The following is a 23,991-nucleotide window of genomic DNA, read 5'->3' on the forward strand; positions in this document are numbered from 1 at the left end:
CTCCAGGGATGATCATTCCACCAGGTATGATCCATTCCAGTGTGTAATCACCTTTTCTGTGAAGAAATTCCCCCTTATGTCCAGCCTAAACATCCCCTAATGCACCTTAAGACTGTGTGCTCTCATCCTGGTTGCATAGAGACAGTCTTCTGTTCACTGCTGGTAAACCATTATATGTACAACCCTACAGAAAAGATAAGTAAGGGTATAAATTAAAATAACTATATGTATTGAAAGGCCAGTCCTCCCTGGCAATTCCATCCAAGCTGCCAGAGCCTGCCTCATGCAAAGCTGGCTGCTGAAGAGTTTCCCATTCCGCCTTTACTGGCACTTTCTCATGCTGGATGCACAAGACATGAAAAAGGGAAAGAAGTGACAGCTGTTTTGGAAATCCATATGATCCCTGGTTTAGATCTCTTATAAATCAATTTATCTTGTTAGAAAAATGCAAAAAGGCCCTGGCAGCCAACAGAAAATTAATTATTTTGCATACATTGTGTAAGAGTATTCATTAGTTTTACATGAATGGTGAGAGGTCAGTCAGGAATAGAATCCCATTGTGCTACCCTTCAAAGAGCTTGCCAGGTAATTGAATGGAAAAAAAGAATTAAATATGCAGGCAGAATGAAAACTAATGGTTAGCAAACAGCACATTGCAAATATGTACAACTTCTTTGTCTAAATTCTTGAGCTGATGTCTTAGGGGAAGGTGATTAGATATAAAACAAAAACAAAGAAAAAAAAAGAATACTGAGGGATGTGCATAAAACACATGAATAAAAGAGAAGCATAATGGAATCTGAATTCTACAGTGTATCCAACTTGTCCTGTATTAGCACATAGACTTATAACATACATTATGCCTGTCTGCTGTTGTTTTCTGTACAGGGAGCATGCCATGTGTAGGGCCACGTGAGAGACATTTTAGGAAATGTGGTAAAGTTCTGACCATATATATCACAGAGCTAGCTTTTGTTCTGCAGAACGATGAGAACACTGTGACTCAGTAAATGGAATAATTTAAATTTGAAAATAGCTCCCCAGAATCTGCTGAATCCATTCAGAGTTAACTAGCAGGAGAACATCACCATGAAGTGTTCTGGGTCCATCTGTTGGCAATATCATGATGGAAACAGCTTTTTAAATGCTATTTCAAATAAGCTATCACACAACAGCTTGTTTCAACAACATTTCATTACCTTTCTGTTTGTTTGCCGCCTACTGTAAAAAGCAGCTTGGAGGGAAGGAGGCATTTCAGTACTATAGACTGGTGTAGGGTGGGAGGGACAGAGACACTACAGAAACAAACAAAATGAGAAACAACTATAAAAAGATAAAATGGAAGAAACTGTAATTTTAGACCCTCTGCAATCTAGATTTAAACCATGTGGAACCTGAACTATGCTGGTGTCAGAAGGGGATGCACCAACCTGTCAATGGAATTATTGTACAGTGACAGTGTCAGCCATAGAATGCCAATGGCTCCTAGACAGAAATGGCAAGTGCACCTAGCAATTATCTTTAATTCTGCAAGACCTTCTGAACTGTGTGCTCCAATGAGTACTGAAAGGGAGATTCACCTCCAACACTGGGACACATTCACTTGTGTGGTACCAAAACAACCTGGCCTATACAACTTCCAGGAAAATATCATATGTCCATCAGCTTACTCCTCAAGTAAAGCAAATGCCAGTGACTGATGGTACAAAGCCTGCATCCAATAACATCAGAGTGCCTCAGCTGCGGAGATCAGCTCAGCAATAAAGAACAGATGGCTGCACTTGAACCCAAAATTAGTAGGAGATTAAGTTCTTTTGGTTAACACTAAGAAAGTTTCACAATTAGTCAATTCAGCATGTAGTTGTCCAAGCTAGCTTTGGCACACCTAATGTCATGGCTTTTTAAACAAGGAAATAGATCAGGTTTGTTCTGACTTATACCATGAGCCATTGATTCTAAAATAAAGTACTCTATGCTGATTAACTCTATATCTGATCCAAGTTCTAACATGTATTTACTTTAGTAAGTAAATAACTAAATAAAGTTTTGGTTTTAAAGACATGCACTCCTTAAAGAAGTATATGGAGCACTCAAGTTTTACACACATTATGCATCTTGTTTCCCAAACAGCATTAGAAAGATGGATAGTTAGAAAGAATGGAAGTTCATAAGCAGTACTATATGGGAAAGTAAAATACAAAAGTATAAAACTCCAGGCAAATGGAGATGCAGAAATAAGAGAGTAAATCTGAAAAAGTACTATGGAAGTAATACTGATAAATTCAGCACATAGCCTTAAAAGAAAAGTAACAGTATGCAAAAATACGAAATACTGCATAAGGACTTCATTTGTCTTCAGTGCTGTAAGAAGTATGTACTCTGTACATTTGGGCTCATTCATATCATATGTTATCTTCTTCTGCTCCTAAGACTGATTCTTAAGAAGACAAGGTATTTTGTGTTCTGTTTATGTCTTTGACCTACTCAAATGTGTAAAGACATAACTTCCTCTTAGAATACATGCATCATAGCCTGCCATTAAAAGGAGAAACACAACAAATAAGAGGATGCTTATGGTGAGTACCTACCTGAGGACGTATGACTTTCACTATGTTTTTAAGTGCAGTGTCTGGTGATGGAGGAGAGCAGTCAGGTGTTGGGCCTGTAGAGCTGTTTCTATGGTTACCAGATCCTGGTGCGGTAATTGCTACCTGGGGTGCATTATCTGTGAATAAAAATAACATCTATGTGAAATTACAAATACTTCATATATTTTAAAATAAAAAAGAACTTTGAAAACAGAAGGTTATTCAGAACAGTATTTAAACTTACAAAACATAATAGAATTTAAACATATTTGTTAAGGAATATATTGCATATCTACACTTATTTTTTCACCCCATACATTCAGTCTATGTTAAAGCAAGATACAGCATTCTCTCATTACCTAAACAAAATGAGGTGGAAACCAAGCACAAATATTTTACTTTTATTACCTTGAATTACTGACTGTGAATACAAATATAATCACTATAACAGGGGTAACTTGAAAAGAAGATTTATAATGCAACTTCTAGTTGCATTATAGTTCATCCTGGAGAATCCTAACACATATGACCAAGTTCTACATGTTATACAAACAGATGTGAACTTTGAACATGCTAATAGGCATCATTGACAACTTTCCTTAACATTGTGATCAGTGTAACTGACCAGTAAGGACTAACTACATGAAAACATGCTCAGTTTCTCAGGTAAGATTTGCATCCCCCATAGAGTTCTGCACTGTAGCAGATTCCTTTCCAGCAGTACCTCAGCTAGATAACCTACAGCTGGCTTAAAAATACCTGCACACCTGCATGTACCTGGGAAACTGCTCTTTGACATATCTTCCTCTTAGCATTTTATGGCACTGTGAAGGACCATAAAAGGACATAAAATATCATTGTTACCTTCTCTAAATGTTCTTAGTGCTGTTTGATCATTTTAAAGTTAGTGAAAATCAGATCAGAGGAGAAAGAGGACTATGAAATAGCTTCTCAGCTGTGAGAGTACCTAATCCCTGGAATGACAGAAGGCAAAAAACTCCACATTACTTCAGGCCTTTAGAATTGTATCAGTAAAGAAACGCTTTAGCTCAGATTCTGGGGAAAGTATCATTGTCTGTGCATGGTTATGCTGGTTTTTACAGGCCTGTGAATTTACTGAACACCTTTCTTTGTGAGTTACAAAGATGTGCTCCTTGCTCCTAAATGTGCTGTTACATCTGAAGCTCTGCATCAAGACAGTGACGTCAAATCTCACATCTGTGGGCCTCAACTGACAGCCTGCAATGTTCACAGAAGAAAGCAAGTTTATTTGTCTCCAATACGTGCTTCCACTCTGTGGAGAAATCCACTCTAGAAAAACCCAAACATCAATATGTAAAAGCAGCACTCTTAAGCTGGAGAATTTTTGTCTGACCAACTTCTACAAGTACATGCAGAGGCTCCTCCCTCTGCACAAGTCACAAATGCCTTTGTGAAAGCCATGACAGAAGCTTCTCTCTCTCAGTCCTACTAATCTGGATGGGTAACACAGATATTGAAAGGTAGGAAATACCCAGTTACATTGACAAAGATACTATAGGATAAAGGGGAATAGTTTCAGGAATGTAAACTTGATGGCCTTCCCAGCTTACAGATACTTTCACAGCATGAATGATTCTAGGAAATCTGCAGGATTCTTCTTGCAGAAACACTATGTAACTGGGCAAAGTTTCTAATCAAAGTTTCTAATCAAATACAGATTGACAAATTATTCTTCTAAAATAAATGTCAGGCTGGAATGTTTCAGCAACACTGGTACAGCACTTAATGAAAGTATAAACAAAAATTCAGATGGCAGATTGGCAGACATCCAAAACTGAGACATCCTGTAGATAACCTCAGGTGTTACCAGAGAGCGTGAACCCTGTCACAGAAACAAAAATGTCCAACTTTTTTTAAAAGTATCGCATCAAAATTGCCAGTTGCAAAGGTGTGCAGTCGTACCACACAGATGATTCCTCCTGAATCATCAGAAGTGTGCACAGAAAGCCTGGATCAGAAGCAACTTATTTCATAAAGCAATAAATGTGTGTTAATATAATCTATGAAAACAATTTTTACACAGCCTTAGAAAGGAACTGAAAATGAATTCTCACAATAACATAACTGATACTGAAGAATTTTTGATAGCATTTCAAAAGCCTTAAGTGCCTCATATTCTTTCCTGCCTGACCTGGTGTCTAACTTTAAAATGTTGGTCACATGCACCATGTAAATGGGTATTCTGTGATTTGAAAGCCTAGCTCATCAAAGGAGGGATAGGGATTTGACAAGAGGAGAAGCCTCTAAAGCCTTGCCATACTCTGAAAATCTCATTGTGAGGAGAAATACTAGATATGAGTAATACCTTAAGTGAGCTGAAAGTCTCAGCCTCTATTGTTCCAGACTGTGATATAGCATCTTCTTTCACTCTATGGACAGATAGAAAATCATCAATGAACCTCCCTTACTGAGGAATCAGAGAACTGCTCTACGACACCCCTGCCCTCTGTTTGGGGAGACACCAAGCAAGGGACTATACTACTGTCAAGAAATGTGAGCATACAGGCACCATATATAGGAAGGTAAAAAAATAAATTCTAGCGTGATAAATGCTCCACATGAATCCAGCTAAGTGCACTTAGTGCACTTATTTACTCACTGGTGTGAGAAACAAACAGAATGATTGTTTCTGACAAACAGCTAAAGCTATAAGGAACACAAACTTCTCCATACTTCAGCAATCCGGGCCTTTCTGTCACTCCCTCCCTGTGAGCCTGTGTGGCTGTCCTTAGCACAACTGCCCTTGAGCTAATTAGGATGTGAAAGCCTTGCAAGTGAAATCAGGCAGTCTTGCAGATAGAGAAGTATCTCAAGGATGGATCACTCAAAGGACACATCATAAGAAATGCAGATTGGTGCTGATGGTAAGAAATGCAATTATCTGCCCACCAGTTTATTCTGTTTCAAAGCCTTGTCGATAGTCACCTCAGCTCGGTCTAAGCACACTTCAAAGATGAAGAAGAGGGTAACAGAGGAGTCAAGTTGTATCAGCAAGGTTTTGGTCTTTGCATAGGAAAGGCTTCTTGTTGACCCTATTCAGTAGTAGCTCACTGAAAGCCAGGTTTTGACCCTTCATACAGTCCCACACAAGCGGCCTTGAACCAACTGGGAGTGACATTCTTGGAAGGAAAATTAATTGGAAGGCATGCAGGAGGGGCAACAGGGCTGTTACATGCCCCACTAGACAGAGCTGAGAAAAAATTCTCCAGCTACAATGTATAAATACAATCATAACCAATTCAGCAACGTAAACAATATCCAGCAATCTCAGAAAAGAGTAGTTACAGTCCTTCTTTCCAAGCAAAATTAAGTGGCAATACAAAGAAAAGGATTGTGTTTATGGAGTCTAAAAACAAAACTTTGCAAAAAGAAGCTATACAATTTTATTTTTTTTTTAAATAAACAGCCCAGAAAAATCAACCAATTGCTCAATATTTCATGTCTTCCCTTCTTTCTCAAGGGGCTGTCTGACATGTAATGGTTTCTTGTAAACAGTTTCTTCATTGTGGACAGCTGTTTATTTTCACAGTAGGATGTTCCCATTAGGCAACCAATAATGATTTACTACCTGGGTCTGCTCTATCAGAGAGAGAACCATCAAATTAGTTCCTGCAACCAATTTGTAGGACCTGTCTGTTTATATATACAGTACTTACAGTTTCATTAGGAGTATCTTTGAATATATTTTCTTTGGAATTAAATTATATAATAATCATGTTTTAATTTTCCCTGGTGACAAAACTAAAGCAATTTTTTTTTTTTCCCTTCGGGTAACTATAATGGCAACACTGCAAGCTTCAGAAAAACATTTCATGGAAAATAGAACTTGGAAGGTTAAGAAACTACCAAATTTACCTAGGAAAGATTAGCTCTCATGCTGAATTTCTGATAGGTGCTACAGATGGGGCCAACAGAGAAATATTTACAACTGTCATTCTCTTCTAGCTCCTGGCTCACGTTGCAATAATCTAGATGTTTCTTTGTAAATCAGGTAACATCAGGATCCAGGGATCATCTAGCAGCTAAAAACTAATGAACTGCAGTGTGCTCTAACAATATTCCCTTCTTCCTCCACCACACATGAGAAGTTGTCACAACGTCTGTGTAATTGGAGCTTAGCCTGATTTTTGAAAATGCTTACTGAGGACTTGACATTCTCCATTTCCTGTATTTCAGGGCAAAGAAAATAGAATAGAAAAAGGAAAATATAGGAATATAGTCTTTTAGTATATTGTAAGAGCAAACTGAGGTGTTATTCTAGGGCTGGCTTCTAAGATGTCAGACAAAAACATAAAATGTCAACTCTTTAACTGAGATGATAAAAAAAAGCCATACACAGGGACTTTTGCCTTTTCCTGTGTCGTGTGACATCAGTAGTCAGTTTTATATGTCCTTTTTCTTAGGGAGCACTGCACAGAGAAAAATGCCCTCATGGATAATAATAGACTGTAACACCAGAGATCAACAAGTGCTCCATCAACATTTTCATCCCACGGTCTACGTACTGTGAGGACAAACTGCTCACTGAAACTTTTCTAAGAGATATTTTTTCTCATAACGTAATCCAAAAAAAAGGCACTCTATGTATACAATGCCACAGCATTATCAGGCAAGTACACTAACCAGAACATTTACTGCATCCCAGCAAGCAAAATATTAGTAGCCAGACACAGCCCATATTCCAGAAATACAGTTATAATTAGATTTTATCACAAACAAATCTTTAAAATGGAACCCACAGTTAATCTGGTTTTCTACTTTCATTGCAGAAACATGCTAGCATCCTTATCAAAATTTACAGTTATGTCTGTATTGGCTATTACATCAGTTATTTCTACAACTTAGTGTAATGGCAATGGATCAGCAGATCAAAAGCAGTTTATCTGCTTAGAATCCATTTAGAATATACGTGGGCTTGAACTTTTAGCACTATCTAGCAACTTATTCTACCAAACACCCCTCCATACATGCTCCTCACAACTTCCAGCTTCCAGAAGGACCCTACGCTTTTGGTGCCCACCTAAAATGGAACTTCAGATCCAAAAGGAATCTGGTTTATGTGCTCCAAAGCTGGCTTGTGAAGAAATGAATAGCAACTGCAAATGATGATTTATTTCATATTCACATCCAGTGCTCTGAGCCAACATGCAAATGTGTACTCCACCTATTTTATTTCCATATTCCAACTATTTGTGGAGTCACTTAAATACTATATTCTCAGATTTACAATTTGCTATAAAAATGGAAGAAATGTGTATTTCACTGTAGAGGTATAGACCAGTAATAACCCAGAACTAGACTATACACTACACACCTAATGCTGTGTTTAAACACATATATTAAATTCTAAAACATCTGAAAATACAATACTAGGCATGAACAAAATACTAGAAGCACAAAGCCTAATCATTAAGACCTTGTAGAAATTTATACTACAAACTCAGAGCCTGGATAGGTTTGTTCACTGCAATTCTGTGAGAGAAAAAGGACAAGGTGGAAAATGAATGTGCATGAACATACACACACATAAACATATAGAGATACACCTGCACACATAATGGACAACAATTCAAAAGCACCTTGTTATTAGTAATAGTCTCCTCAAGCTCTGCTCAGTGTGGAATATTTAATGCAATGCTTCAAACTATTTGAAGGTAGGTCAAAATCCTGCATCTGTTTCGGACACCCCAGCATCAGGGATAATGCAAAAATCTGGATAAAGGTCCAGATAGCTCAATGCTATCTGGGCTCAAAATGCTTTTTAGTGTGGTAAAATGACAGACCTAAGTTTGATCAATTATAGCAGACTCAATTTGCTAGACTATTAGAAAACTCTTATCTAGTCTGGCAATTTCTATGGGCTTGTATCTGTCTTTAGAAAAAAAAGTTGGAATGCCTTTGTCTGTACATGTTACATGTCCTCTTAACATCAAATATGTTACATGAAGACAAAAAGCTCTAAAAAGATCATAGCAATTCTAATGATCTATCCTGGCAGAAATCAGTCACAATCACAATAGAAATCTTGGAAGACTAAAAAAGAAGATATTATGGAAATAGTACTATTTCTGGAGGATCAGTGTGCAGTGACTGAACTTACATACATCTCCTTGCATGAATAGAGCCCCCAAAATGGCTGATTTAATTGTCTGGTTAAGAAATTAACACAAGTTGATCCCATTATGTGTGGTACCATTAGGAAGAGATTTTAATGTTCTTTGATAATGGAGGAATGGTCATCTAGTCCTTTTAAAATATTCAGAACTGAAATGAAAAAAGAATTGCCACTTATAATCCCACTGAAGTGACAGATAAGCTAGCAATTCATGATTCCTGTCATAATCAAAGATATGGATGCTTTAAGAGGGATATGCTGATACTCTCACTCTGAGGAGACCATGAAACTTCCCTGATTCCACTTCTGGGAATCTGTGAGCTTGATCTACAAGCAAGAGAGAGACACAGGCCCACCTGAAGAGTCATCTAAATGTGATTCTGCATGGTAAAGATAATTTGGGCTCAGTAATGCCCTGAATCTTGTAGAGAGCTCATTAACATCCCTTTCTAAGGCAGAGCAATTATTCTAAACCAAATCCACAGACTTCAGTAAAAGTGTGTGTTTTTATGAGGACAGCATTTGGGCTTAGTTCATTCATTATGGACCACTCTTGGCTTCTGGATTCCAGCAAGAGCAGATTTACAAGGCAGGAGCCCAAGCCATCAAGTAGGAAATAACCAACATAGAACCAAAACTGAGCAGGCCACAAAATTGCAGGAACCACACTGATTTTATTCACAGGTGCCACGTGTAAGACTTCTTGGACAACATGTGTGATAAAAAAAGTTGTCTCCTGTAAGTGGTGGGTTCATTGCAAACATTAACAGCAACAGCACATAGCAAATGATGCAGTTCATACAAAAATCCAGGAAAAAGAAATTAGATCTCCCATTTTGTCAGGCAGATAACAAAAACATTCATGTTACAGAGTAGCCTCAACCAGGACTAAGTAATTTCCCATAGCATGGGATTCAGCTTTAAAATTGTTTTAACTTGACTAAATCCCCAGAGCAAATCTTCTCTCCTACATGACTATTCAATATGGAATAAATCTATAAAATACAGATAAGGACAATCATGTATTTCAGAATTCGAGGAACAAACATTACCAGAGACATTTCAAAAGAACAGATGGAACAGTGAGTAACAAAATCAGTAGGTAGCTACACTGGATGCATAGGGATAACGGTTGGACTCAACTGTTTGAATTTGCTCTTTTGAATTTGCTTGGTTCCCACACACTTAAACTTGAATAACCATTGTTCTGAGTAGAATTGTAAATATATATCTGCAACTGTCTTGTTGAAAGCACTCGAAGCTATAACTGGCCCAGTCTTGGATGTGGCAGCTATTTCAGGATTGTATTTGGAATTAATTACCAGTGAAGTGCATTCCAGTGGCAGCAGGGGGTCTGTTTAGTTGTTTCTGCATCATCCAAGAGAGTTGGGTATGACTATTATCAAGTTTTTATTCCCTCTAATCACCCACCTGCACAAATAGACTTTGGAACTGCTTCAAGCTTGCATAACCCTTGTAGTACCAGGCAACTGTCTGGAAAAACATCTCTCATTAAATACTAATGAGAGATGATGGGTGATTTCCACCATTTCCTGAGTAACCTTTTGAGACTGCCTCTGCAAGCTGCTGATGTCTAATTGAGCATTCAGCAACCATACTACACAGTTGCCATCTACCTTTTTTGTGTGTATGTGTGTAATGGCTTTTTCGTTGGCTTTTCCACACCTAAAAGGTTTGTAGTGAAATGATTGCACTTGTCTATGACCGATGCTTCATAGATTTCTCTGTTTGCACTGTCTCAACATATAGGCACCATATTTCTGGGAGTTCAGAGAAAAGCATAGGGTATAATTACAGGTGCTAAAATATTTTTGGTTACCTTAGCCATTAGCTAAAAACTGGGATGCCTCTTAGTCTTTTAAGAAAAATATAAATAATTTCTGTGCTTATTTTTAAATTCAACTTATCAGTGAGATGTCACTGAATATGATCATATGCATGTCTTAGTATTTCATAAGGCTTCTCATTTAAAGCAAAGAAAATAAAAAAGTGTGCTGTGCAGAAAAAAAAAATACTATTACAAAGGCAATGGATAATTACTGAACTAGGCTACGTTGTCAAGATATTTCAGAAAATAAACCACAAAAGGTTGTGAGATTAAGTGCTCACAAATAATTTAAATAATGTCAATGATAGCCATACACCCCAGGGATGAATCTCAGTTAATAAATAATTTAAGCAGTCTTGACAATAAACCTCCCAATATACAACTATCTACAGATGCAGTGAAAATCAATTAATGGAAACAACTATATTTTCATGAGCTTCAGTTCTTCTAAGTATCAATTAATTAATAAAGCTCTTTATCACAGCACTGAAGTCAAAGTGCTAACCAAAAAATTTTAAAATCAAAGAGACAGAAATTATGTTTTAAGATGTTTCAGAGTCCAGTTATTTTTATTTAAAGTACCTAAATTCCCAAGCAGCTTCAGAGAGATGTAGAAAGCTCACTCTCACCCTGAAAATTTACCTTTAATACATATTTACAGTGAAAGAAGTATCTTGTTAATATATATTGTATCCAGTGTACCAGTTATATCCATTAAGCATAAAGAACTTGTCCAGCAGATAGAATACACTACTAATACACAGTCAGAATTAAGGGAATCTTTATGGGCTTCAGTGTTTAATTTGAAAGTGATACCAAAGCATCTGTACCAGAGTGGACCAGTTATATAGACCAATATATTGCTCTGATAGTGTCCAAATTACTTGAGAAAGATAAAGGAAATACTGTGGATAATTTTGAAATAACACAATCCAGTTTTCAACCATTCACAGCTAATTTTAGGCAATACAGCATTAAAGTTTCTAATAACTCAAAACCCCCAAAAAACTTGATTGCATTTTTTAATTTCCAAATTTTCCATTTTATAATTAATCTGCCAAAACATATCTGACATATTTTATATATTTAATTTGTACATATAATTTTCATCTGAAAAATACCAAAATTCTATCCTTTTTACTAATATTCCTGCATTAATTTATTTCCTATCTCCCACAATTCAGATGAAATTATATATTATAAAAGTGTAATATATTTAGACTTTATTAATCTTACCTTCTGACTGATAAACCAGGATTTACATAACTTCTCTGAGCGTTTAGAATCTTCTGAACACTTCAGCATATTTCATTTTGCTACTGTCACAGGTTTCTCTTATTTTGGTTTTAGGTTCTCTATAATCCATATGCTAGCTCTGTAAATTTCTTAAAATTCTTCCCATTATGTTTCCCCACTAATACAACCTACTACATTGATTATAGAGACAACAGATATCTAGTTTGGACAGAGTCCCAGAATTTTTGAGGGCTGCATTTAACTAAATAAAAGAATTATAAAGTTAGCACGAACCTTTGTATATACTGAAGAGGTATGCTATTTGTATTTGCTATTGACAGCAAATGAATAAATCTCAATGTTTAGACCATGCAGCTTTGGCCCATTTATTTGATATGGAGCAAAATCATTATATTTAGACAAGAAGGAGTATTCCAGCACAGTTCAGCAGAAAAAAAGAGGGATTATAATTAAATAAAATTGTGGGGGGTTTGCCAAGTTTTATGGAGAAAAACATGGCTCGAAATTTTTCAAGTTTCTTTAAGTTAAAATTCTTAAAATATAATAAAGAATCACAATTAAATCATGCTGGAATACACATAAGAATTTAACTAAAAGACCCACACAAATCATACCACTCTTACTGGTTGAACCCCTAAGCACTAACAACTTCCTTCTGCAAATGCCGCTATTCCGTTAGACCACATTTTCGCTAAACTGATCAATGGCAAATTGTTCTTTTTGTACAGTTAAATCAGGTTGGCTGAAAAAAACTCTGAAGGACAAATCACATAATTGATTAGAAGAAAGTTTTGTTTTTTTCAAAATTTACTTACACAGTATTCACAGAAAGTTCTCCTACCTTTTCACCATAATGTAAGACACAAATAGAGGTAAAATGGAAATGGATACAAATTTAGTGTCATTCCCAGTCCTAGGGGTAAGAAAATGGTTTTAATTGTGCTGCACGATTTATTATGCATATGCATAATAAATAATAATAAATAATAAATAATAAATAAATATATGCATATTTATTATATATCTTCCATCATGGAGAGAAGGATTTCTGAAAGAAAAATGTCATGGGGTGAGCTGCAGCTGGAGCTAGACTGGAAAGAATATTCCTACTAACAGCTGGTTTTAATGTCATCACCCAGAACAATACATACAATGATACACTGTATTACAGAAAGAATACATCCTGCTCTGGAGCCACAAAATTTGAAATTGTCTTTTTGAAGACTTTCTGTTTTCTGATACAATAAAGCAGCTGGGTATGGAAATATTCTTTCATATGGGTTCTTCCAAAATTGAGGTATTTTAATACATATCAGGAAAAAGAAAGGTAAAGACTAATTTGATATCCTGTTGCAGCAGCAAATTATTCTGCAATTAGATGCTATTAAATATTTGCTGCATCTATATGTTTGTGGATTGGCAATAGAAACCCTTTCCCACCCTATTTGGATAAATAGCGAAATCCTAAATCTCTTGCACACTTCAAGTTTTCCTTTGAGGTGGCATACAAAGAAAATGGTATAAAAAGAACAAAAATCAAGTCTCTGTAAAGTAAGAGAATAAAAATTTTTTGGCAGCAAGCTATATGTTGCCATCAGGACTAGCAGATGAGAAAGGGAGACAGAAGTGGAGAAAATGGAAGCAAATGAGTGGTTTTCATTTAGCTTCAAATAGAACAGGAGGAATTTTTTAAAACTGCAACACTGATTACCTTCACTAGAAATGTTTTTCTATTTTTTAATCATTTATTACACTGAATAAAGCAAATAAATCTGTTCATTATGTACAAAATTGGTTTATTTTTGAAATTGCTTAATATTTTCACAAATATTTTGACTTGAACAAAGTTTAGCAAGCTATGCCAAGATGTGTGCTTTCCAAATGTACCAAAGTTAATAGAGAAATTTATTAAAAAGGCATAATACATATAATTTTCATTTAAAAGAGTTCCCAGTGCAACACAGTTAAATGTATTAAAGTATTAAATACAATCTCTTAATTATTTTCACAAAACTACAACATTTAAGTTGTTTTTTACTGGAAAAGTAAAGACAGTAGAAATAGGAGTATTTTTTAAAAAATAATAAAATCTAATATTTCAGATCTGATTCAGGCCAATGCTGAAATAAAATTATTGGTGTGGTTATTCAGTGGATTGTATGATAGATGATAAAATTATATTCCAATTTTGACACAGTCAGTCACCAAAATAAATCCTCCTAAAGGCTGCCAGTCAGAAGAACCAGAAAAACTTTTAGTTTGTTTGGTGGTAAGTAAAGAGAAGAGTTACTGCATGGGGTGTCTGGCTTGGAGCTGGGGTGCACACAGGATGTACCCAGCAATGAACAGAATTCTTATATTCTGTGATACAGATATAGTCACTCATATTATAGTCTGATACTTAGGGTTCTCAGCTTGATCTTCCACATCTCTTATATGGGACTTAGAAATACAAGGGACTTCCCAAGTCATCAAATCTAATAGCTAAATCAAAGGTAACCACATAACAAAACTGTGCTACACATCTACTCACCATCTACAGCAAGTCACAAACCATTCCCTAATAAATTGTGTTAAACTTGCCACCTTCAATACAAAAATATTAAAAAAGCTGGCAAAACTACACAAGAAGCAGGAGCAGGAGAGATCAAGAGCACTGGTGGTGCTGACAATGTCTAGAGCACCCTAAGATATGTATATTGCCATGTCTAACAATTAAACATTCAGAGCTGAGCAGCTTTATCATATGAAATTGAGAGATCAAAGAGTGGAGAAATTAATCTTCCACAAAAGACAGGGAGTTCTTTGTGTGATTCAACATGTATCTATATTGCATTTCCAGTGTTTCTGAAAGCAACTTTAGCTTTTTTTACAGTGCTTGAACTGTATTGCATTATAGACATAAGTAAAGCACTAGCTCCTGAGCACTGGATCTCTCAAGCTATGAGACTCAATTTCATCTTAATGAAAAATAGAACAATATGCAGTCTTTAATATAACAGGATAAAAAGTATGAGCTGAAGACAACTAGTTCTTCTCAGCTTCTAAAATGGAGTAAGAGTCAAACCAAAAAGCTTTGTAGAAAATTCAGTGTAAGGTTTGCAGAAAATGCATCAGGAGATAATATTACTAAATGCCTATTAAGATCTCTGTGCAGTGCTATACCAGTTTCAAGCTTATATTCCTCTAGAATGTACCAGATGCATGTAAACTGTAAACAAATCAAGTCAGATGAAGTTTTACTATTACTCCTACTATTAGCAATTTGGAGAATTTTACAAAAGTATTATTTCCCATTTATCTATTAACTTACTGCCACTTACAAAAGGCACTATCATTTACATCTGCTCAATTATCAAACAATCCTATCAGTGCTCTGAGGTGTAGTATTACTTACTAGAATGGAATATGTTCTATGTGGTCTATATATATTCCAGTCCTAACTCAAAAGTACTACAAAGGAGGTTGCAACAGTCATTTAACAAAGAAAAACTCAAATCCTGCTAAATAATATTTTCATGTGGGCTTTAAAATGCAAAACAGCCAAAAATAATTATGTTCCTTTGAATCATTGTTTTGATTTGAAAAAGGGTTTTTGTCTGACAGCATGCAGTCAAGTGTATAATGAGATCATTCTAGACAGTAATCACACCAGGATGGATGAAACTGAGCGTTGGTCAGAATGCGCACACTTTGATGAGCACTCATTTGCAAAAAATTGACAAAAACTCCTGTGAGGGCTAATTTTTTTCAACTGCATTTTAATGAATAATAATAAAACCCAATGAAACATCAAAAAAATTTTAACACATATCAGGCAGAAGGTTTTTCTCCCAGTTTGTAGCGAAAATGGAAGCTAATCCTTCAAAAAAAGAAATTACTTTAATGCAAACAGATTTACTGGAACATAGTGGATGGGTGGAGACATGCACATATTCTGATAATGAACTGATCCCATGGTATCAGCCATCCCCATGTGCTTTAACTTCAAATATGACAGTGTATTTTTAAGAATAACCTTTCATTCTTCAGGATATTATCAGAGATGCTATCCAGGGGAGCATATGATGAGGAGCAATTATCCTAATTATATACTAAAAACCTTTTAGAGGGATGATAAGGTTTTAAAGGAAAGTACATTAGAGCTGCAGTATGTAAGAATTGACACGACTTGTGCAACCTCAATTCAGCACATGCATTCTGAGGAAGCCTTTATGATTATAATGCTGTTTCTTCACAAGACCTCTGCTGCATCAAGGTCATAAAAATGTGGGGGAAATGGACAATGGAACAAACAAAATTATGACACATTACCCTAGAAATGTGGCGGGGCAATATTATTACAAACTGAGTGATGGAAAATATTTTCCCTATATGTCAAACAGAAATTCACACGAAAATATTCAGAAGGAATGTTAAATGAGAGTTACTAAAGCTACAAAGTTTTAATCAACATATCTAATTTGTATCCAAGAATTCAAAAAAGAAGTGACAAGAATTCATCTCAATAAATGGTGCTGTTTCCTAATAGCACCTGGCATATTGATAAGATTTAGGAAGACTAAAAGGAAGCTAATGGGGTAACCTTGGTCATTATAGGCTTTCAGCCTGAGATCAGGAATAATGGAATCGCTGATATGGATCACCATTAATAATAAATGGAAGGGACATAAGTCATGCAAATTAGAATTGCTTCAGAAAAACTGGATCTTACTATTTAACCTGTGGTTTTAAGATAAAATGTTAAGTTTGTTGAATAGAGGTAAATACTACAAGTACATTTGGACTAAAAAATTTTATTCAAATGGTCTGTGTTTGCAGTGGAGGAAATTAAATTTTTTTTAATATTAAATTGTTCCATATACATGTGCATGAGAAGAGACCACTACCCAAATGGAAAAAGGTAACAGTTTAACCATCTTTATCCTGCAAATCCATTATGGGTAAAAGGAGTGTCAAAAAGCCTACATAAAACCTCATTCCTTTGTCAGGATTCTGAAAGCTGCCAGTTAAATGGGCAAGAGTCAGCCAAGAAAGCACTCTAGAAACAGCAATAACTGAATACTTCTGTCTGTTCCACTGTCTACTTCTCAGTTTGTGACACTGAAGTTTTATTTTAGCCCTGCAGGAAAAATTCTAATTTTGTCAAAAGTCAAGTTAAGTGAAAGAAAAAAAAACAAAAAAAAACCTAAACCAACCAAAAAAACCCATAGAACTTTTTTTATTTCCAATACAGCAAATAATTAATTTTTAAAATAGTTCTTTGGGGTTAGAGTCTACCACTCATGTGATCACAAAATTGGAGGATTTCAATTTTCTAGCTATTAATTTGAGAATTTTATGCTAATAGAGGTTTGTCCAAATACAAAATTTCCCTGTTTAAAATAGAATAACTAAGGGAACACCTCTGTTAGAGGAACCTATGGTTATATCTCATGCTGCCCAGGACTGCTTAGTAGGGAAAGCCAGTGGATGAACTCTTACTGAAACTTTTTATCATTTATTTTCCCTCATCTCTTTATTTGCTCTGTTAATACATTTATAATTAGAATAAAATCCTAATGAAAATGGTGCTTATTTTGCACAAGTCAATTTTTTTCCTCTCCCTTTCTAACTGTTAACAAAAAATCCTGATTCCCACATTGTAAAGGAAATTGAAACAATAAAGCATGGATATGTTTTCTTCTTTAAACATTAGGGAGGGAATACGTGGACTGTGGGTGTATCTACTGACAGCAGGCTACAGACATGTCAGGAAAGAACATGGGACAGTATCTATGTACATAAAGTGAATACAGACCACCAGAGCTTATTTCTTGGGTAATACGAGAAACCTGCCATACCTGGACAACCTAGGAACAAACTTCACTGTGGAAAGAACTTTCAGACTGTCTCACTCACCTCCTGAATACTACCCAAATATAGCTAGAGTGGGCCACAGCTTTAACATGTTGTCCCAATGTGGTTAGAAGGAGGTAATTAACAGGGCAGAAATCAGGGTTACACACCTCACCACCACATCTACAGCCACTTCTAACTACAACAGTGTAGCAGATAATTTAAGAGGCATCTTCTCCTGATTTCAGACAAAATCAAAAGGGAAATATGTGAGAATATTTCCCAGATAGTACCTCATTTTTCATTTCATAATGCAAGAGACAATTTTCCCAGTCCCATATTGATCCTTAATTGACTAATTCATAATTTTAATGAAAAACCTTTTGGAAGATAATTTATACAGTGAAAATCTAACCAAACTGAAATCATTGGCAAAACATTTGTTAACATCAAGGATGTTAGGAATACATGTCAGCCTCTGAGACTCAGATCACTTCAAGACCTGCTCATCAAGACCAGGTGATATACATCACCTGTCTACAAAACAGTGACCAGCAGAGGACCATGGGTGAACTGTGCTCCTGTAGGAGATACAGTATTCTAAAATGTCAGTAGAAAGCATCCTAATTAAATACTATCATACAAAAAATTGGTATGAAAATAACGTTATGATGAGACAAAACCCCTAGGGTTCTCATATTTTGGGGATTTGTACTTTGAGAAAATAAAAGAAACTATAAAATTCCAGAAAATACTTTAAAAATTAAAAGAAATTATAAAATTGTAATTTCTGTAATAGAAACAGCTACAGCAGCAAATACTCTAGGCATAAATTTTGGGAATATTTTCTGGTTTTGAAGGGTGTTTAAAAAAGTACTAGCTGTACTGAAGAAAAAACCCAGCAAAATGCAAGATAGAAGAGTTATTGTATATTTTACTCTTCCATCTCTTTCTCTCTTGATTTTCATTAAAATGTCACATGAAATTAAAAATATTAGCTGTAAACATATATCAATGTATTAGACAAAATAGCTTCTGATAAGTGTGCACTATATCCTGTGGCAGTTGGAATGACAAATACAAAATGTGTCATCACTGAAAGTCAGGAGAAGGGTACTTTGGTTTCTGGTAAAGTGTTCCGGCAAAGATGTGTATCTTGAAACTCTGAATGTGAGCCTTACAACACTGTAAATTAACCTGTTAAAACAAGTAAATTGATCCATTCTGTACCAAATTATCTCCATTTGGCTCAAACAAAGGCTAAAGGAAGAGAAAAGAATAGGAGAGAAAGAAAAATATTTAGGTCTTGACACTAAATTTCACTATTACTAAGTTATTGTCTAAAAAAATCAGCTGAAAAAATTTGATACTTCTCAATTTTTACTTTGAAGTAAATTTTACTAAAAAGAACATAAACAGCAAAATCAAACTATTTTCATTTAGACTAAATATAACATTTAATTGGAAAAAGATATCTGTTCTCCAGTTCAACCACTTCAGTTGGTATAAATATTATAACCCAGATTTTTTTTCTGAAACTTTGTTGAAGAGCTCCAACTTATTCCAAGACAGAATGTTAGGATATCTCTGTCTTGACTGGAGTTGGCCATGAATACACTGAAGTTGGAAATAAGAAGCCTCTTAATCACTAGCACAGAAATTAGTGATTCTAATACTGACTTCTATGAAGAGTAACAGGCACAAAACCCAGATATTTTGAGGATCTTGAAAGGAGCTACACAAAGGCTAGAACCTAACTTTTCTCCCTTTAAGGGGTGTATCGCCATCATCTCAGGGCACTGTGAGACTCTTGCTCATTCTCTCGATGGCCTATGATACCCTTTCTGTGCTAAATGTGAAGGGGGATTATATTGTGCAAAACATCCTGAGAACTCAGAAACTTTAGTTAACAAATGCTTGCTGCCTAAGAATTGTTCAGCTATTAGGTTGTTATGGAAACACAACCCTCTTTTGTCAGTGAACCAACTCCACCAAAGGGATGCAGGGCTCATGTTACAATACACACCTATGCCTGTGTTCTGTAATGACAACCTCTGAGTGGCTCTTCACTTCTCACTCAACTTACAGACCAATTAAACTCTTTGGAGATAATGTCCCCTTGAGCAATAGACAAAACAATAAGGGACATGTGATTAGTACTCATATATCATCACAGAATCACGGACTACTCCGATAATTTTTGGAAGAGGTCCACAAAACCATCAAAATCCATCTCCTGGCCCTGCACAGGACAGCCCCAAGACTCACATCATGTGCCTGAGTGTTGCTCAAGCACTGTGATGTCAAGTCAGGTCCTGAAGCACTAGTAAGTTTTAATGGCCCTGACAAGCATTCCAAGGCTCCCCATTCACATCCCTGCTGCTTAGAAAATTCAGCACTGATGGCAGGTAGGTAGTAATGATTTTGAATATGCACCAGAATATCAAAAGCCTTCATGGACAGTCAGTTGTTTCAGAAACATTTGTGTGAAATTAGGCTAAATTTCATAAAGTATTTTCAGCTGTTTCTAGACCAGCTGTTACACTGCCTCCTTTATTATATTCTTCCCTTTACACAACTAAGATGATTTTTCTTGATCATTAAATACTATTTCTTGAAAGCATTTAATGTGGGGGAGTTAGACGGTGGGTCATGTGTTTAAGTGCACTATATCCTGCTATCTCTGGTTTAAAAAGCATACTTATATGAAATACAGCTCTATTAGCAGTCCTTCTGCTTGAAGCAATTCGTGTGAGTGGCTTTCAGAAAGGTTTGTGTGTGACCCTTCAGATCAATTAGAGTTTCAAGGTGATGAAGCATTGATGACTAAAGCTACATTCTTGAATTTCTATTCATCCAGACATTTTTTTATATCTGGCAGTGTGATGGTTCCTTCTTGTGGCTACTTTTCACTGCTTTGCTTATAGCTAGAAAATAACTACACAAAAGTGAAGGTATAAAATCATCAAGTTAGAAAATATGTATTTGGGATCTTAGTCTCAGTCTGGTAAACTGAGGTGGGTAAATATTCAGGATTACTGAAGTCTAACAGAAACTGATGATCTGACAAATAGATCATCTTCTTTACTTACCAAGCCAAGTATTAGATGATTTTGGAAACTAAGTAAAATACATATTTTAATGCTGATAAAAATGTTATCACAGCTAGGCTATTTTTCAATTCAGGTTTCTGGAGAATAGTCTCCTAGATATCTGTGTGAGACTGCTGACACAGTGTTATACAGCTGAGGTGATCTGACACACTGACTAGTTTTTCAGGTTCAGTTTCATCGTAATGACAGGAGAGGGATGCCAGGCTGAGAAAGCAAAAGAAAAACCCTAATAGTGCAAAGAATTGACCAGCTTGGGGACAGTTTGACATATTGTATTAATTCAATGTCAACTATTTTTGTATTAATTTCCCTGTTGTGATTATAAGGCTCTAAGTAGAAGGTATGAATAATTACAGATTTATTAACTGCCTGGTCCTTCTTACGAGTCACTGACATTTAAGCACAAATCAAAGTAATTTTTTTAGATAACAAAAACATCCTGACTGACAACAGCAAGATTGCTTCAAAGTACACTTATCTGGGAGTAGGAGCAGAATAGCTGCTATCACTTTATGTTTCAGCTCCTTGCCTTATGCTTGCCTGACTGCTATAGGCTATTGGCAACACATCACATATCTAAGGACAATTTTTATTCCCTGATAGAATCCATATCTTTGATATAACTGGGTAGAGTAGCTGTACAAGAGCTGTCTTCAAAATTACTGGCTTGGGAATTGCTGGCTTGGGAATTGAGAGGTCAGCGTAAGTGAAGCCCCGTACTATTTGCCTTATTTCTCAGCTGGATTGTGCAGCCAACCCTGAGTTCTGCTTTGCCACAGCTCACCTGTTTTCAGAGTTGAAGATGGCTCACTAAGGCATCCCTGACCTGCAGCCACAGTGAAGTAATATAACGAAACACAATAGATATTTGAACTAGAATTCTCTTATCTAATGGTGATTCTCATGCAGTTTACATAGAAAAATCTCTTGTCATTGAGATGCTTTATTAAAACCTTTGTTAATCTGCATAGATAAATCAAATTTCAAAAGGAGGGTGGTTGCTTCTTTCTTCCACAAGTTTGTTTGGGAATAACAAACAGAAACAGAGCTTGAAAAGTCCTCTCTAATTCCTGATGATACTCAGGGAGACCTAAAAATAGTTAGAATACTATTCGCCATCACTCACTATTATTGAAAATGTAACATGTAAACTTCCACCTGGTGTGGAATTCATAGGTAGAATTTCATTTATCATTTCTGCAGTAGAAATGATAAAAGCAGACTTAAAGAGATATAATCTTCCTACTGGGTAGGAACATGTATGTAACTACAACTGAAAAAAAAATAGCATTTATTCTGTAAAGTAGCTCAGATTTAATTCAATTATTTCTCCTAAATAAAATAATGACACTATGAGGCGCAAGGATGGACTGTGGTACAGAAGGTCTAAGCTGCTAAGAGTACAAGTCTATAAGGGTCTTTAACATCAGAGTCCCAAAAGCAGCCTGGTGGTGCACCTAAATCAGTATTCTGGACTCCATATAAGTGACCAAAACCTCACTAACTAAATAAATGTCTTTTGAACTTCATTTATACATTTCTGAGAGGATTTGTTGCTTTAGTTCACAATATTTCATTACACTCCTAAAAGCAAAAGGACAATACCAATGCATGGCTTATGAACTCATAAAATTTCATGACTACTGCTCAAGATTAAACATGTCACGTGAATTCTTTTTTAAATAGAAGTGTAAAAATTAAAATGAGTAGCAGAAATATCTACTTTAGGTAGATATTAAAGTTTAAGGAATAAGGATATTGTCCTGGAATAGAACAGTACAATATTTAACAGGACAATATCCAACAGAATAATCAGTCAGACTGTTTAATGAATCCATTCTTTTATATTCATTTTATGAGATGGATCAATGAAATTTTACCCCCAAATTTATATTTTACTTAGTGGAATAAAATGGTCTCAAAGGCTGTAATATTTCACATTATTTCTATCATGTCTTAACTATTAGTTTAAAGGTAGAAGCGCTGAGAGATGCTTATACACTCTGCCAAACTTGTCCTATCAATCTATCACAGGAACAAAGAACAGTTTAACTTGGACTGAGACACACAAGAAGTCTTTTTTACTCTTAAGTCTATCCTAATTTGAAGCAACTGCTGAAATTGAGAGCATAAACCAATAAATGCAACTATTCCTCTTCCTATAAAAACCTCATTTCTTGCAAACAGACATAAAACTCACACAACATAGGATTTCAGAAGTAGAGGTAACCATCTTTATGACTACTTTTATTTGCTTTCTATTCAGTTTTTCTCCCTGAAAACTAACAAGCCCTTATCATTTTTTGCATGAGATCTCATCCTCTGAGATTCCTTACCAGTTCAACAATAAATTTCAGAACTACAGAGCAGTCTGTTTTTTCTCCCCACAGCCCTACATATCACATAATAAAGAAATTTGAAACAGTATTCCCGAAGTTGGCATGTCTCAGTGACACAAAAACTGAGGGAAATTCAGGAAAAAAAGCATGCAAAATTAGATATTTCTTTCAAATAAATTATCATATATAACTTATTCAAGCAATAAATCTATATGATCTAAGTGGCAGGGTGACTTCACATACAATTATGCCTAGACTTAAATACCTTATAAGTGAGAGTGACATGATTTATTTCGTTTGGTCCATTTGTAGTATAAGGAAAGAGCCAACATGATTCCAGATATGGCTTTCAAGCCAGGCCAGTTAAATAACTTCTACATTTATAGCTTAAAATGAAACCACATTTTTCTATACAGGAAAATGTTCTTCCCAATAAAATGCCAAGGGGAAAATATCATAGTGGTATATAGAAAACTAAGAGAGAAGTAATTACAGTACATTTGTATTGTCAACTTACTGATCTTGTTAGATCTTCTAAATATCATGAATGCCCTCATGAATGTCCTACACCTTCCGTGGTTATACTCTAAGCCTCTGATCTACACTGTTTTAAACTTTACACAAAACATACTTCCAGATTAAGACATAGAAATGTCCTTTATAGGATCTGTGTTTCACACCGATCTTAATGGACTCATTACACCTCAGAAAAATGCTTGTGTTCAGTGGACAGCGCAATTCCAAAGCCTGGTATTTTAACTAGTGAAAACTCCATCTTTTTAAAAAAATACTAATTACAATGGGAAGCTATGTTGTTGAGCCCCATTACTAAGGAGGCAGGTAATTAACT

The 23,991-nt window shown here is 35.6% G+C and overlaps 1 protein-coding gene across 6 annotated transcripts in view; it reads right to left on the minus strand.

Annotated features, from left to right (window-relative positions):
- The window catches only part of ANKS1B (ankyrin repeat and sterile alpha motif domain containing 1B), a 409,682-nt gene that overhangs the window by 268,321 nt on the left and 117,370 nt on the right, over nt 1–23,991 (minus strand). For all 6 annotated transcript variants that reach the window (XM_015627528.3, XM_015627530.3, XM_015627525.3 and 3 more), the window contains one exon: nt 2,589–2,725. In XM_015627528.3, the coding sequence (XP_015483014.1) occupies nt 2,589–2,725 (137 nt within the window). The remainder of the gene's footprint in view (nt 1–2,588; nt 2,726–23,991) is intronic.

This window comes from Parus major, chromosome 1A, assembly GCF_001522545.3.
Source record: "Parus major isolate Abel chromosome 1A, Parus_major1.1, whole genome shotgun sequence".
In the NCBI taxonomy this organism is placed as follows: Eukaryota; Metazoa; Chordata; class Aves; order Passeriformes; family Paridae; genus Parus; species Parus major.